The sequence below is a fragment of the Loxodonta africana genome, chromosome 7, assembly GCF_030014295.1.
Source record: "Loxodonta africana isolate mLoxAfr1 chromosome 7, mLoxAfr1.hap2, whole genome shotgun sequence".
NCBI lineage: Eukaryota > Metazoa > Chordata > Mammalia > Proboscidea > Elephantidae > Loxodonta > Loxodonta africana.
In genome coordinates this window covers 32867715-32882907 of record NC_087348.1, presented here as the reverse complement: position 1 = coordinate 32882907, position 15193 = coordinate 32867715, and the positions used below count along the sequence as shown (strand labels likewise).

At 38.1% G+C, this 15193-nt stretch overlaps 1 protein-coding gene across 1 annotated transcript; it reads right to left on the bottom strand.

Annotated features, from left to right (window-relative positions):
* Positions 1 to 8703: 8703 nt before the first annotated feature.
* Positions 8704 to 10376, bottom strand: LOC100664617 (olfactory receptor 5W2-like). The gene has a single exon (XM_003422623.3). It carries the CDS (start codon positions 10063 to 10065, stop codon positions 9133 to 9135), a length of 933 nt encoding a protein of 310 aa, XP_003422671.2. The 5' UTR covers positions 10066 to 10376; the 3' UTR covers positions 8704 to 9132.
* Between the last annotated feature and the right edge of the window lie 4817 nt (positions 10377 to 15193).

Here is a 15193-nt window from a genome sequence, read left to right as displayed (position 1 = left end):
AGTTAATATGACTGTTATTCAAATTTATGCACCAACCACTAGGGCCAAAGATGAAGAAAAATAAGATTTTTATCAGTGGGTGCAGTCTGAAATTGATCAAACATGCTATCAAGATTCATTGATATTTACTGGCCATTGGAAAGCATAAGTTGGAAACAAAGAAGAAGAATCAGTAGTTGGAAAACATGGCCTTGGTGATAGAAACAATGCCAGAGATAGAACGATAGAATATTGCAAGACCAATGACTTCTTCATTGCAAATACCTTCTTTCACCAACATAAATGGTGCCTATACCTCACCAGATGGAACACACAGTAATCAGATTGACTACATCTGTGGAAAGAGGCAATGGAAAAGCTCAATATCATCAGTCAGAAGAAGGCCAGGGGCTGACTGTGGATCAGACCATCAATTACTCATATGCAAGTTCAAGCTGAAAATGCAGAAAATCAGAACAAGTCCACGAGAGCCAAAACATGACCTTGAGTACATCCCAGCTGAATTTAGAGACCATCTGAAAAATAGATTTGATGCATTGAATGCTAGTAACCGAAGACCAGATGAGTTGTGGAATGACATCAAGGACATCCTCCGTGAAGAAAGCAAGAGGTCATTGAAAAGAAAGAAAAGACGAGGATTATGTCAGAGGACATTCTGAAACTTGCTCTCGAACATTGAGCAATTAAAGCAGAAGGAAGAATTGATGAAGTAAAAGAACTGAACAGAAGATTTCAAAGGGCGTCTTGAGAAGACAAAGTAAAGTATTATGATGAAATATGCAAAGAGCTGGAGATGGAAAACCACAAGGGAAGAACACGCTTGGTGTTTCTCAAGCTCAAAGAACTGAAGAAAAAATTCAAGCCTCGAGTTGAAAAAGTGAAGGATTCTATGTGGAAAATATTAAACCACGCAGGAAGCATCAAAAGAAGATGGAAGAAATACACAGACTCATTATACCAAAAAGATTTAGTCGATGTTCAACTATTTCAAGAGGTGGCATATGATCAATAACCAATGGTACTGAATGAAGAAGTCCAAGCTCCTCTGAAGGCATTGTGAAAAACAAGGCTCCAGGAATTGATGGAATATCAATTGAGATGTTTCAAGAAACAGATGTAGCTCTAGAGGTGTTCACTTGTCTATGCCAAGAAATATGGAAGACAGCTTCCTGGCCAACTGACTGGAAGAGATCTATATTTATGCCTATTCCCAAGAAAGGTGATCTGACCAAATGTGGAAATTAGAGAACAATATCACTAATATCACAAGCAAGCAAAATTCTGCTGAAGATCATTCAAAAATGGCTGCAGCAGTATATTGACAGAAAACTGCAAGAAATTCAGGCTGATTTCAGTAGAGGACGTGAAACCAGGCATATCATTGCTGATGTCAAATGGATCCTGGCCAAAAGCAGAGAATACCAGAAGGATGTTTACCTGTGTTTTATTGACTATGCGAACACATTCGACTGTGTGGATCATAACAAATTATGGATAACATTGCAATGAATGGGAATTCCAGAACATTTAAGTGTGCTCATGAGGAACCTTTACATGGATCAAGAGGCAGTTGTTTGGACAGAACAAGGGGATACTGATTGGTTTAAAGTCAGGAAAGTTGCCCATCAGGGTTGTATTCTTTCACCATACCTATTCAATCTTTACACTGAGCAAATAATTGAAGAAGCTGGACTATATGAAGGAGAAGAGGACATTAGTACTGGAGGAAGAATCATTAACAATCTGCTTTATGCAGATGACACAACCTTGCTTCCTGAAAGTGAAGAGGACTTGAAGCACTTACTAATGAAGATCAAAGACCACAGCCTTCAGTATGGATTACACCTCAACATAAAGAAAACAAAAACCCTCACAACTGGACCAATGAGCAACATCATGATAAACGGAGAAAAGATTGAAGTTGTCGAGGATTTCATTTTACTTGGATCCACAATCAACAGCCATGGAAGCAGCAGTCAAGAAATCAAAAGATGCACTGTATTGGGCAAATCTGCTGCAAAGGATGTCTTTAAAGTGTTGAAGAGCAAAGATGTCACCTTGAAGAGTAAGGTGTGCCTGACCTAAAGAATGGTATTTTCAATCGCATCATAAATGAGTGTGAAAGCTGAACAATGAATAAGGAAGACCGAAAAAGAATTGACGCCTTTGAATTATGGTGTTGGTGAATAATATTGAACATACCATGGACTGCCAAAAGAATGAACAAATTGTGTTAGAAGAAGTACAAGCAGAATGCTCCTTAGAAGCAAGGGTGGCGAGACTGTGTCCTACATACTTTGGACATGTTGTCAGGAGAGATCATTGCCTGGAGAAGGACATCATGCTTGGCAGAGTACAAGGTCAGCGGAAAGAGGAAGACCCTCAACGAGGTGAATTGACACAGTGGCTACAACGATGAGCTCAAACATAACAACGAATGTAACAATGGCTCAGGACCAGGCAGTGCTTCCTTCTGTTGTGCATAGGGTTGCTATGAGTCAGAACTGACTCGACGGCACCTAAGAACAACAACTGTGTTGTCCGTGTTTTTTCTTTTGTGATTTTTATTGTTTAAGATTTTATTTTTAGGTTTTTGATCCATTTTGAGTTGGTTTTTTTTCATGGTGTGATGTATGGGTCTTTTTCCATTTTTTTTGCAGATGGATATGCAGTTATGCCAGCACCATTTTTTAAAGACACTGTCTTTTTCTCATTTAACAGGTTTTGGACCATTGGGCTCATATGTGGATGGTTTTATGTCTGGATTCTGAATTCTGTTCCACTGGTCTATGTACCTGTTGTTGTACCAGTACCAGGTTCTTTTGACTACTGTGGCGGTATAATATGCCCTAAGATCAGGCAGTGTGAGGCCTCCCACTTTGTTCTTTTTCAGTTATGCTTTACTTATACGGGGCCTCTTTCTCTTCCATATGAAGGTGGTGATTTGTTCTCCATCTCATTAAAAATTGTTACTTGCATTTGGATAGGATTTCACTGTATCTATAGATTGCTTTGGGCGGAATAGACATTTTTACAATGTTGAGTCTTCCTATCCACAAGCAAGGTATGTTTTTCCACTTATGTATGTCTCTTTTGGTTTCTTGCCATACTCTTATAGTTTTCTTTGTATAGGTATTTTAAATCTCCAGTTCGATTTATTCCTAAGTATTTTATCTTCTTATGGGCTATTGTAAATCGTATTGATTTGGTGATTTCCTCTTCAATGCCCTCTTTGTTGGTGTAGAGGAATGCAACTGATTTATGTATGTTTAGCTTGTATCCTGATTTTCCACTGAACATTTCTATTAGTGCCAGTAGTTTTCTTGAGGATTCTTTATGTTTTTTCTGTGTATAAGATCATGTCATCTGCAGAGATACTTTTCTTTGCCAATTTGGATGCCTTTTTTTCTTTATCTAGCCTACTTACTCTGGCTAGGACTTCCAGCATAATGTTGAAAAAGTGTGGTGATAAAGGGCGTCCTTGCCTGGTTCCTGTTTTGAAGGGGAATGCTTTCAGGCTCTCTTCCTTTAGGATGATGTTGGATGTTGGCTTTGTGTAAATGCCCTTTATAATGTTGAGGAATTTTCCTTCTATTCCTATTTTGCTGAAAGTTTTTACAATGAATGTGTGTTGGCCTTTGTCAAATGCCTTTTCTGAATCAATTGATAAGATCCTGTGGTTCTTGTCTTTTGTTTTATTTATGTGATAGATTATATTGATTGTTTTTCTAATGTTGAACCATCCCTGTATACCTGGTATGAATCCCACTTAGTCATGGCAAATTATATATATATATTTTTTATTAACTTTTATTGAGCTTCAAGTAAACGTTTACAAATCAAGTCAGTCTGTCACATATAAGTTAATATACATCTTACTCCTTACTCCCACTTGCTCTCCCCCTAATGAGTCAGCCCTTCCAGTCTCTCCTTTCGTGAAAACTTTGGCAGCCTCCAACTCTCTCTATCCTCCCATCCCCCCTCCAGACAGGAGATGCCAACACAGTCTCAAGTGGCCACGTGATATAATTAGCTCACTCTTCATCAGCATCTCTCTCCCACCCACTGTCCAGTCCCTTTCATGTCTGATGAATTGTCTTCGGGGATGGTTCCCGTCCTGTGCCAACAGAAGGTTTGGGGACCATGATCGACGGGATTCCTCTAGTCACATCCAGACCATTAAGTATGGTCTTTTTATGAGAATTTGGGGTCTGCATCCCACTGATCTCCTGCTCCCTCAGGGGTTCTCTATTGTGCTCCCTGTGAGGGCAGTCATCGATTGTGGCCGGGCACCAACTAGTTCCTCTGGTCTCAGGATGATGTAGGTCTCTGGTTCATGTGGCCCTCTCTGTCTCTTGGGCTCTTAGTTGTCTTGGTGTTCTTCATTCTCCTTTGATCCAGGTGGGTTGAGACCACTTGATGCATCTTAGATGGCCGCTTGTTAGCTTTTAAGACCCCAGATGCCACATTTCAAAGTGGGATGCAGAATGTTCACATAATAGAATTATTTTGCCAATTGACTTAGAAGTCCCCTTAAACCATGGTTCCCAAACCCCCGCCCTTGCTTCACTGACCTTTGAAGTATTCAGTTTATCCCGGAAACTTCTTTGCTTTTGGTCCAGTCCAGTCCAGTTGAGCTGACCTTCCATGTATTGAGTGTTGTCCTTCCCTTCACCTAAAGCAGTTCTTTTCAGCTAATTAATCAGTAAAAAACCCTCTCCCTCCCTCCCTCCCTCCCCCCCCCCATAACCACGAAAGTATGTGTTCTTCTCAGTTTATACTATTTCTCAAGATCTTGTAATAGTGGTCTTATACAATATTTGTCCTTTTGCCTCTGACTCATTTTGCTCAGCATAATGCCTTCCAGGTCCCTCCATGTTATGAAATCTTTCACAGATTCGTCACTGTTCTTTATCGATGCGTAGTATTCCATTGTGTGAATATAAAATACCACAATTTATTTACCCATTCATCCGTAGATGGACACCTTGGTTGCTTCCAGCTTTTTGCTATTGTAAACAGAGCTGCAATAAACATGGGTGTGCATATATCTGTTTGTGTGAAGGCTCTTGTTTCTCTAGGGTATATTCCGAGGAGTGGGATTTCTGGGTTGTATGGTAGTTCTATTTCTAACTGTTTAAGATAACGCCAGATAGATTTCCAAAGTGGTTGTACCATTTTACATTCTCACCAGCAGTGTATAAGAGTTCCAATCTCTCCGCAGCCTCTCCAACATTTATTATTTTGTGTTTTTTGGATTAATGCCAGCCTTGTTTTTTGTTGGAGTGAGATGGAATCTCATCATAGTTTTAATCTGCATTTCTCTAATGGCTACTGATCGAGAGCATTTTCTCATGTATCTGTTGGCTGCCTCAATATCTTCTTTAGAGAAATGTGTGTTCATATCCTTTGCCCACTTCTTGATTGGGTTGTTTGTCTTTTTGTGGTTGAGTTTTGACAGAATCATGTAGATTTTAGAGATCAGGCGTTGGTCGGAGATGTCATAGCTGAAAATTCTTTTCCAGTCTGTAGGTGGTCTTTTGACTCTTTTGGTGAAGTCTTTAGATGAGCATAGGTGTTTGATTTTTAGGAGCTCCCAGTTATCGGGTTTCTCTTCGTCATTTAGCTTTTATTGTTAATCTTCTGAATTTTTTGATTGCTGTCTCTCCCTGGATTCTTGCAGCTTATTAAATTTTTTCATTATTTTCTTGAATAATCTCGTTAATTTCTTCAACTGCTTTATCTGTGTGTTCTTTGGCTTGTTCTTCATTTTGCCTGATCTCATTCCTGATGTCTTTAAGTGTTCTGTATTAATCTTTTGAATTCTACATCTGGTCATGTCAGGAATTCATCTTCCGGGAGAGTCCTTGATTTTTTGTTTTGGAAGTCTGTTGAAGTAATCATGGTCAGCTTCTTTATGTGATTTTATATTGACTGTTGCCTCTGAGCCATCTATAAGTTATTGCATTAATTTATTTTATGTTTGCTTACCAAGTCCTAGTTTCTTGATTTATTTTGTTTTGATATACCAAGATAGGCTACTAGAGTAAGCTAACTTGATTATTGGAGCCTTTGAAGTAGTAATGTCCTGTTACCAGATGGCTAGATCTGTTGCCAAGTATATGAGCCTAGGAGTCCATTCACTATTCTTGTATAGATTCAACTCAGGTGTCCTGATAGTCAGTCACCTAGTGTGTGGTATAGGCTAGGCTCTCACCTACTATCTTAGAGGAGCAGTGGTGATTGGTGTATGCACAGGTTTCTGGTAGTAACGGGGTGGGGGGTCACACTCTGAGGAAGGCAGGGGTCTGACAACCTTCCCCTGAGTATCTGTGAGGAAGGCACATCCCTGTTCTCTAGAGTGCTTTTGTGGGTGGGCTCTGCAGCTGTACAATAGGCAACCAATGCTTTTACATGTAAGGAGTGGTAGGCACCACTTATCCTTAGAGCCCTTTTGCAGGTGGCTAGGTGGCATGGTTGGAGCCTCCAGTCCTCAGGCCTCTGCTGTAGGTAGGTGAAGGCCCTGTTTATAGGCAGAGCAGTATGAAATGTCCAAAAGCTGCCCTTCCACCACCCAGCTGAAACAGGTACAGTCAGGCCTCAAACAGATTTGCCCTTGCAATATAATTGCCAGTTCCCATCTGGTGTATTGGAGCCACCAGGATCCATGCACGGGTGAAAGAGTCTGTGGATCACTTGTGCTTGGAATGGAGCTGCTTCTGCTCTGAGTTTCCAGATTAGGGGAGTTGGCAGAGTATTTTTCTCCCATTTGTTAATTCGTTGCTTCTCCAAGGACAGGAGAATGACTCAGGGAGCACAGCAGGACCTTTCTCAGGCCCAGGGAAATCAACTGTTAATGAGGCCAGCTGGGGTAGAGGCAGGAGGGATCAGATAGATAGGAAAGAGTTCTTTCAAAAGGAGGACCTATTAGATCCAAGTGATAAATTAGGCAAAATCACTTATCTTGTACCAAAAGCACTGTTTTATCTCAGATTCCAGAGGCATGAGTAGTCTTTGTGTGACTGGCTGAGTCCCTGCCAAGATCACTGAAGTGGCTGTGTCCACCAAAACTACCATCAGCTCCATCAGAGTTGTGCAAAGGAATCAGGGCTGAGGCATTGCCATGGGCTCGGCTAGCCCTTGCTAGTTCTGCACCGTCTCTCCCTCCCCTATCACTCAGTCCAATTTCTTAACTTTGCTTTGATGCTCAGTGTTCCTAGCTTGTCATATATCTATATAATTGATTCACTTGTTTTTTCAGGGCTTTGTTGTAAGAGGGATCACCGGAAGCATCTGACTACTCCTCTATCTTGGCCCCACCTCACTGAATAGTATTTTAATGTACACATATACCATACATTATTTATCTAATCCTATGCAGGGTAGGCAAACTATGAGCCATAAGTTATAATTGGAGCACAATCTTCTCATGCATTTATTAATTACTGCATATGGCTGTTTTGTCAAACAAGGGCAGTTATGAGATGCTGTGTCAGAAACCATATGGTTCCCAAAGTCTAAAATATTTTATCTAACTCAAAGAAAGTGTTAATCAATTCTTGATTTAATGTTTTGACAGAAAAGTTTTCATAAAATGACCTTTTGCAATGGCAGCTATATTGCCCATGACTTTCAGTGGCTTTTAGCTTTCACATTTGTAGTGAGTGATTAAGAGTGTCCTTGAGTCCTGTATATCCCATTGCCATTGAGTAGATTCCAGCTCACAAGGACCCTATAGGACAGAGTAGAAGTGATCCCTAGAGTTTCCAAGGAGTGCTTGGTGGATTAGGACTGCTGAATTTTTGATTAGCAGCCATAAATGTTAACTACTATGTCACCATGTTTTCCTGAGTCTTGTATAGTCCTTTAGATATAAGGCTATATCCATGTTTCCAAACCAGCCTCTTGCTTGGTTTTGGCTATCAAAAAACTAGAACAGAGCCCAATGAAGTTGTCGCACATAAAGAAAGTACCCAAATGCATGTTCTTTAATTCTCAAGTAATTAATATGCATATCTTCATAGGTCCATTACCTCTAATAACCACAACCATATTATGAACTTTCTTACAAGATGTAAAAAACATGATCAAGGCATATACTATTCTCTCAGTTAGTTGTGTTTTGACTACCATATGAACAATGTTATGGAGTACGGAATATGTTGATTTTATTGTGTATCTGTTTACCAATCCTATGTCATGGACACAATGCATGTGCTTGTTATAACAGGGATGGAACATTCAATGGCACAGAGTGCTCTTAATCTCAGCTTATAAACAATGATTTAACAAACCAAGTGACAGATAAAATGACGCCCCGAGGGGAAGGTGGTTTATGAACCAAGACTAGGGGAATTTGTCCATGCCTGAGGTGGGATGAGGAGATGTTGGAGGGAAGGAAGTGATGAGTTAAGAATTACAGCATAAGAATGGGCTTCACCAAGGCCCTTTTCTTTGCTTTTTAATATCTAATAATTTGAGGCTTCATTTCCTCTAAAAAGACATAGTCATATGCACCTGATGACCACTAATTGCCAATCCTTCTGCCTGGAATAAGTTCCTCTCCCCCACTTTGCATCTCCATTCTTCATTTAGATCAGAAACTATATGTGCCCATTTCAAAGTCTTTCTTCTTTTCACAGTTGATTGAGACATTTTACTTTGGATTAAGAGCACCTTGCTTTTTCATTTCATCATGTTTTGTAGTTTGTTATGAATTATTACCTAAATAAATTCGCCATTTACACTGTATTATAGAATCCATTAGTATAGTAATCACTGGATTGGCCATAAAATACAAAATGTCAAGAAGTATAGTAGATGTTAAATAAACGATCAATAACTCCTAGAATAATTCAGTTAATGCATTAAAACAAAAATTGAACAAGTCAAATTTTCATACTTTAATAAGGAGACTGGAAAGTTTTCTAAAATTAGACAGTACTATATTTAAATTGAAGACAGATAAGAAAGTATAGCTTATTTAGGAAAAAAAAAATATTTAGCAAAGTACCTAGTAATTGGTGCAGTAGAGAATTTGAATGAATACTCATTGTACTAAAGAATTTGAGAGCACATGACACTTCACTATATGATTTGAAGAAAACTACCACTCCTCATATGTGTAAATATTTAGAACAGCATTTTATTTTTCAGTTTTTCCAAAGCTTCTTTCACATCTTTATTTCTTAGGCTGTATATCAGGGGGTTGAACATGGGAATAATAAGGGTATAAAACAATGAAGTCATCTTGTCTTGATCTAGAGAGTAGGAAGAACTTGGCCGGAAATACATAAAGAGCATAGTTCCTTGGAACATTGCAACAGCAGTTAAATGAGAAGTGCAGGTGGAGAAAGCTTTCAACTTTCCCTCAGAAGAGTGGATCTTTAAGACTGAGAGGATGATGTAACAGTAAGAAACTAAAACCCCTGAAAGGGTACTCAGTTCAATGAAGCCAAAAACAATGAATATCACTAACTCATTGACCTGTGTATCTGAACAAGATAGCAACAGAAGCGGAGGAGTATCACAGAAGAAATGATTAATTTCATTTGATCCACAGAAACATAAGCGGAAAGTTAACGTGGTGTGTATCAAAGCATCCACTATGCCCACCAGATAAATACCAACCATAAACATGGAGCACACCCTGCTGGACATGTTGACTGTATAGAGCAAGGGGTTGCTAATGGCCTTGTACCTGTCAAAGGCCATCACTGCCAGCAGGAGACACTCAGAATCTGCAAAGATACAGAAGATGAAGAACTGCAGAGCACAGCCATAGAAAAAAATTGATTTGTCTTTGGCTAAGAGGTCCACCAGCATCTTGGGCCCAACTGCTGTGGAATAGCAGAGGTCACAGAAGGAGAGGTGGCTGAGGAAAAAGTACATTGGTGTTTGAAGCTGGGAGTCCATTCTTATTAAAATGATCATTCCAAGATTTGCCACAAGAATAATGAAATAAACCACCAGAAACAAGGTGAATATGGTCACTTTGATCTCAGGGTTATTAGTAATTCCCACGAAGTGGAATTCAGTCAAGGAGGAGCAATTTTCTTCATCCATTCTTCTTTGTTCTTATTCTAAATGGTTATAAAAATGATCAAGAAAATGATATTTCAGAGTTTAACTCTAGTGGACGTCAGCAAAATATTATCTGTAAGACAGAACACATTCCTTCTGTAAATTGCCTACTTTACCCTCAGGAACTTGTTCAGATAAAAGTCACTGAAAAGGGGGCATTTTTATCTTACTGAAAAAATTCAAAACTTCTTGAATATAAAGTTCAGAAGCTTGGACTCCAAATCCATGTGTCACCTGTGCCATATGACAATTATATATTATCTGAGACAGTAAGTTTGAATAAATCTAATGCTCATTCCAGTAAAAATATTATATTAAAAAAACATGATAGTCAGAGAGACAAAGCCAGAAGATGCAGGCCTAAACATTTGACATGTAAAAATAAATACCTGTTTGAACAAAAAAAGCAATCACACTTTTTTGTATTCATCCAGAGACATAATTGATGCTAAAGATTCAGCAACAATAAATAGTCCTGCATGAAAGTTACTAGGTGAAAGTTACAATGTTACCATTTTGGTGCATGATGTCTTTAGTTTTATCAGAATAACTAAACATGAGCAAAACACGTTTTATTGGACTTTTCTATCACACTTCATATCCTCTTTGATGACCATTTATGGTCCAGTTATATGACTGACCAGATCCCAAAGGATATGTGTGTTGACAAACTAAAGAGAAATGAAAAAAGTGGGAAATACAGGATTTAACACACACATTTGTAATCTCTTTGGATTTTTAAAATTAATTTTACATAAAAAATGAAAATAGGAAGAGGAAAAACAAATGTTTTAGAAATATTAAGGGTTCATTTCCTTGTGTATGTGTGTGTCTGTGAGTGTGTACGAACCTCTGTGTTGGTATATAAAAACTGAGTGGTGGTATGATTTTTATTTCTTTATGTATTTAGGTATTATAGTGTGTGGTCCATGCAAACTAGAATTTATGCACATTGGTATTTTTAATGTGATTCCTCAATTAGGGTTGAAAAAGCACTAGAAGAAATCTTAAATTCACATGTATCACTTGAACAGTAATAAAAAGTAATGTTTTACTTATGATTTTTAGTTACAATGTAAATTAATAAATTATCCCCTTTATTCATACAAATTAGGTCAGCCGTATTCACACAGCTTCCACCATAAGATATTATGGTTTTGTTGTTAGATTGCAGAGTTTATTTAAGTGAAAAAGTGGGCATAAAATGCTTCATTTATAATTTCCTCAACATTTGATTCCTCATATTTCCCCCCCAAGTTTTTTCTATACTCGTGATTTTTCAATTCAGAATCCTACCTTAGATGAGCATGTCTTTCTCTTCTGATTTTGGGCAGCTGAACACTCGGCAGGTCACATTTTACTTTTGCTTAGTAGCATTTGGGACTTAAATCCCTAGGCTCTGCCCTCATTTTCCTGTGTTATGCCAACAAGTGATTAATTAGATTCCTGGTTGTTCTGTATTTTTCCCATGTGAATGCTGCAACAACTTTAGCAAAGACCGAAGTTTTCTTCAATGTCCATTAACTACTGAATTTAAAGCTATGCTTTATGGCAACGTTGAATCTGCATCATCCTCCAGTGAAATCACACATCTAATGAAGCTCGGATCCTCTCTACTACTTGATTTTCATATATTTCCCATTGTTCATCATGTCTGTCTCCATTTCTGAAAAAAAATTCTTCACTGCCCCGTTTAGATATATGACTTTCCTATAATGCTTAGCCTTTATTTTCTTTAATCACTGTCTGATTCCCTTCCCCCAACCACATGTCAACTGACCCCAATCCAATGATTTTATGATTGTATAACATTCATCACACGTAACCCATTTGGTCTTGAATTATTATTATTTTATTGTCTGTTTCTCTGGAAATTCTCACAGGCTCTAGAATAAGAATTTCCAAAATAAAGGATCATTAAATGTTGCTCTTAAATATTTTCTGGTTGTTTGGTGGATAACCAAAGAGCAGAAATAAACAGATTTTGGGGGCTCTTTCTACTCATATAGTTGACTCGTGCAAGGATAAAGCTTTTTAAGGAAACATATGTGTTACCATAACGGTTTCAAGAAAAAATACTTAGTTCTTTTTTTTTTTTCCTCTCTCTCACTAGCTATCTATCTTTGTTGTTGTTGTTAAGTGCTGTTGAGTTGGTTCCAACTCATAGCTACCCTATGTACAACAGAACAAAACACTGCCCGGTCCTGCGCTATCCTCACAATCCTTGTCATACTAGAGCCCATTATTGCAGCCACTGTGTCAATCCATCTCCTTGACAGTCCTCCTCTTTTTTGATGACACTGTACTTTACCAAGCATGATGTCCTTCTCCAGGGACTGATTCATCCAGGTAACATGTCCAAAGTATGTGAGAAGTAGTCTTGCCGTCTTTGCTTCTAAAGAGCATTCTGGTTGTACTTCTTCCAAGACAAATTTGTTCATTCTTTTGGCAGTCCATGGTATATTCAATATTTTTTGCAAACACCAAAATTCTAAGGCTCAATTCTTCATCAGTCTTCCTTATTCATTGTCCCGCTTTCACATGCATATGAGACAATTGAAAACACCATGGCTTGGATCAGGTGCACCTTAGTCTTCAATGTGACGTCTTTGTTTTTCAACACTTTAAAGAGGTCCCTTATGCAGATTTGCCAAATGCAATGCTTCTTTTGATTTCTAGATTCCTGCTTCCATGGGTGTTGATTGTGGATCCAAGTAAAATGAAATCCTTGACAAGTTCAAATTTTTCTCCATTTATCATAATGTTGCTCATTGGTACAGTTGTGAGGATTGTTCTTTATGTTGAGGTGTAATCCATACTGAAGGCTGTGGTCTTTGATTTTCATCAGTAAGTGCTTCAAGTCCTCTACCCTTTCAGCAAGCAAGTTTGTCTCATCTGGCTAATGCTGGTTATCAATAAGTTTTTCTTCAATCCTGATGCCCCATTCTTCTTCACATAGTCCATCTTCTCTAACGATTTTCTCAGCATACAGATTGAATAAACCAAACCAAAAGCATTGTCATCAAGTCAGTTCTGACTCCTAGCAACTGTATAAGACAGAGTAGAACTGAGCCATAGTGTTTTCAAGGAGGAGCTAGTAGATTCAAACTACTGACCTTTTGGTTAGCAACCAAAGGCTTAAACACTACACCACCAGAGTTTCACTGGTTGAATAAGTATGGTGAAATGATACAACCCTGATGCCCACCTTTCCTGACTTTAATCCACGCAGTATCCCTTGTTCTGTTCAAATGACTGCTTCTTGATCTATGTACATGCTCCTCATGAGCAAAATCAAGTGTTCTGGAATTCACATTCTTCCCAATGTTATTCATAATTTGTTATGATTCACACAGTCAAATAGCTTTGTGTAATCAATAAAACACAGGTAAATATCTTTCTGGTATTCTCTGCCTTCAACCAGGATCCATCTGACATCATCCATGATATCCCTTGTTTTATGTCTTTTTCTGAATCCACATTGAATATCTGGCAGTTCCCTGTCAATTTTATTCTGCAACATCTTTTGAATCATCTTCAGCAAAATTTTGCTTGCATGTGATATTAAGGATATCGTTCGATAATTTCTGTATTTGGATGGGTCACCTTTCTTTGGAATAGGCATAAATATGAATCTGTTCCAGTAGCTTGGCCAGGTAGCTGTCTTCCAAATTTCTTGGCTTAGATGAGTGAGCACTTCCAGTGCAGCATCCATTTGTTGGAACATCTCAATTGTTATTCTGTCAATTCCTGGAGCTTTGTTTTTTGCCGATGTCTTCAGTGTAGCTTGGAATTCTTCCTTCAGTACCATCAGTTCCTGATCATATGCTACGTCCTGAAATGGTTGATGTAGACCAATTCTTTTTGGTATAGTGAAGCTATGTATTCCTTCCATCTTCTTTTGATGCTTGCTGTGTCTTTTGATATTTTCCCCATAGAATCTTCCAATATTGCAACTTGAGGTTTGGATTTTTTTTTTCAGATCTTTCAGCTTCAGAAATGCCGAACATGTTCTTCACTTTTAGTTTTCTATCTCCAGGTCTTTGCACGTGTCATTATAATACTTTACTTTGTCTTCTTAAGCCACCATTAGAAATCTTCTGTTCACTCTCTTACTTCACCATTTCTTCTTTTTGCTTTAGCTACTTGATGTTCAAGAGCAAGTTTCAGGGTGTCTTCTAACATCCATTTTGGTCTTTTGTTTCCTTCCTGTCTTTTTATTGACCTCTTGCTTTCTTCATGTATGATGTCCTTGATGTCATTCCACAACTGGTCTGTTCTTCCCTCATTAGTGTTCAAGACATCAAATCTACTGTTCAGGTGGTCTCTACATTCAGGTAAGGCACACTCAAGGTCACACTTTAGCTCTTGTGGACTTGTTCTAATTTTCTTCAGTTTCAGCCTGGACTTGCATATGAGCATTTGAACTTGCATGTGAGCTACCTATATCTATATATACATTGGTAATAGTGAAAGTATACATAAGAAAAAATACATCGAGTCAACAATTTCTACATGTACAATTTGGAGAAATAAATTACATTCTTCATGTTGTGTAACCATTCTCCCTATCTTTTTCCAAATGATTCCAGTAAATTGACATAAACTCATTGCCCCCTTAGCAAAAATCCCTTCTTTCTCTTTCCCTCTCATCCCTAATAACTACTAATAATCTTTGGTTTCTCTATGTTTGCTTATCTCATATAAATTAGATCATACAATATTTCTTCTTTTGAGATTGACTTTTTTCACTCAGCATGGTGTTTTCAAGGTTCATCCATGTTGCGGCATGTGTGGCATGAGTCAGAATTTCATTTCTCTTTATGGCTGAGCAGTCTCCCATTGGGTGTATATGTCACATTTTGTTTATCCAATAATTTGTTGACTAAAGTTTCAGTTCTTTCCTCTTTCTGGCTATTGTGAAAAGTGCTGTAATGAACATTGCACAGGTGAGTGCTGTTTATTTTTAAAAATTACTTTTTGGCAATACATACTGGTAATGGTTGCACAGCATAATTATTGCAATTAGTGTCACTGAGTTGAACATGAAGAAAATCTTTAATTGGCATGTGTTTTCATATATATATATTTACCAGAATAAAAAATATAA

Excerpts from the sequence above, each read along its gene's own strand:
- LOC100664617 (XM_003422623.3), bottom strand. The coding sequence starts at position 10,065 with ATGGATGAAGAAAATTGCTCCTCCTTGACTGAATTCCACTTCGTGGGA.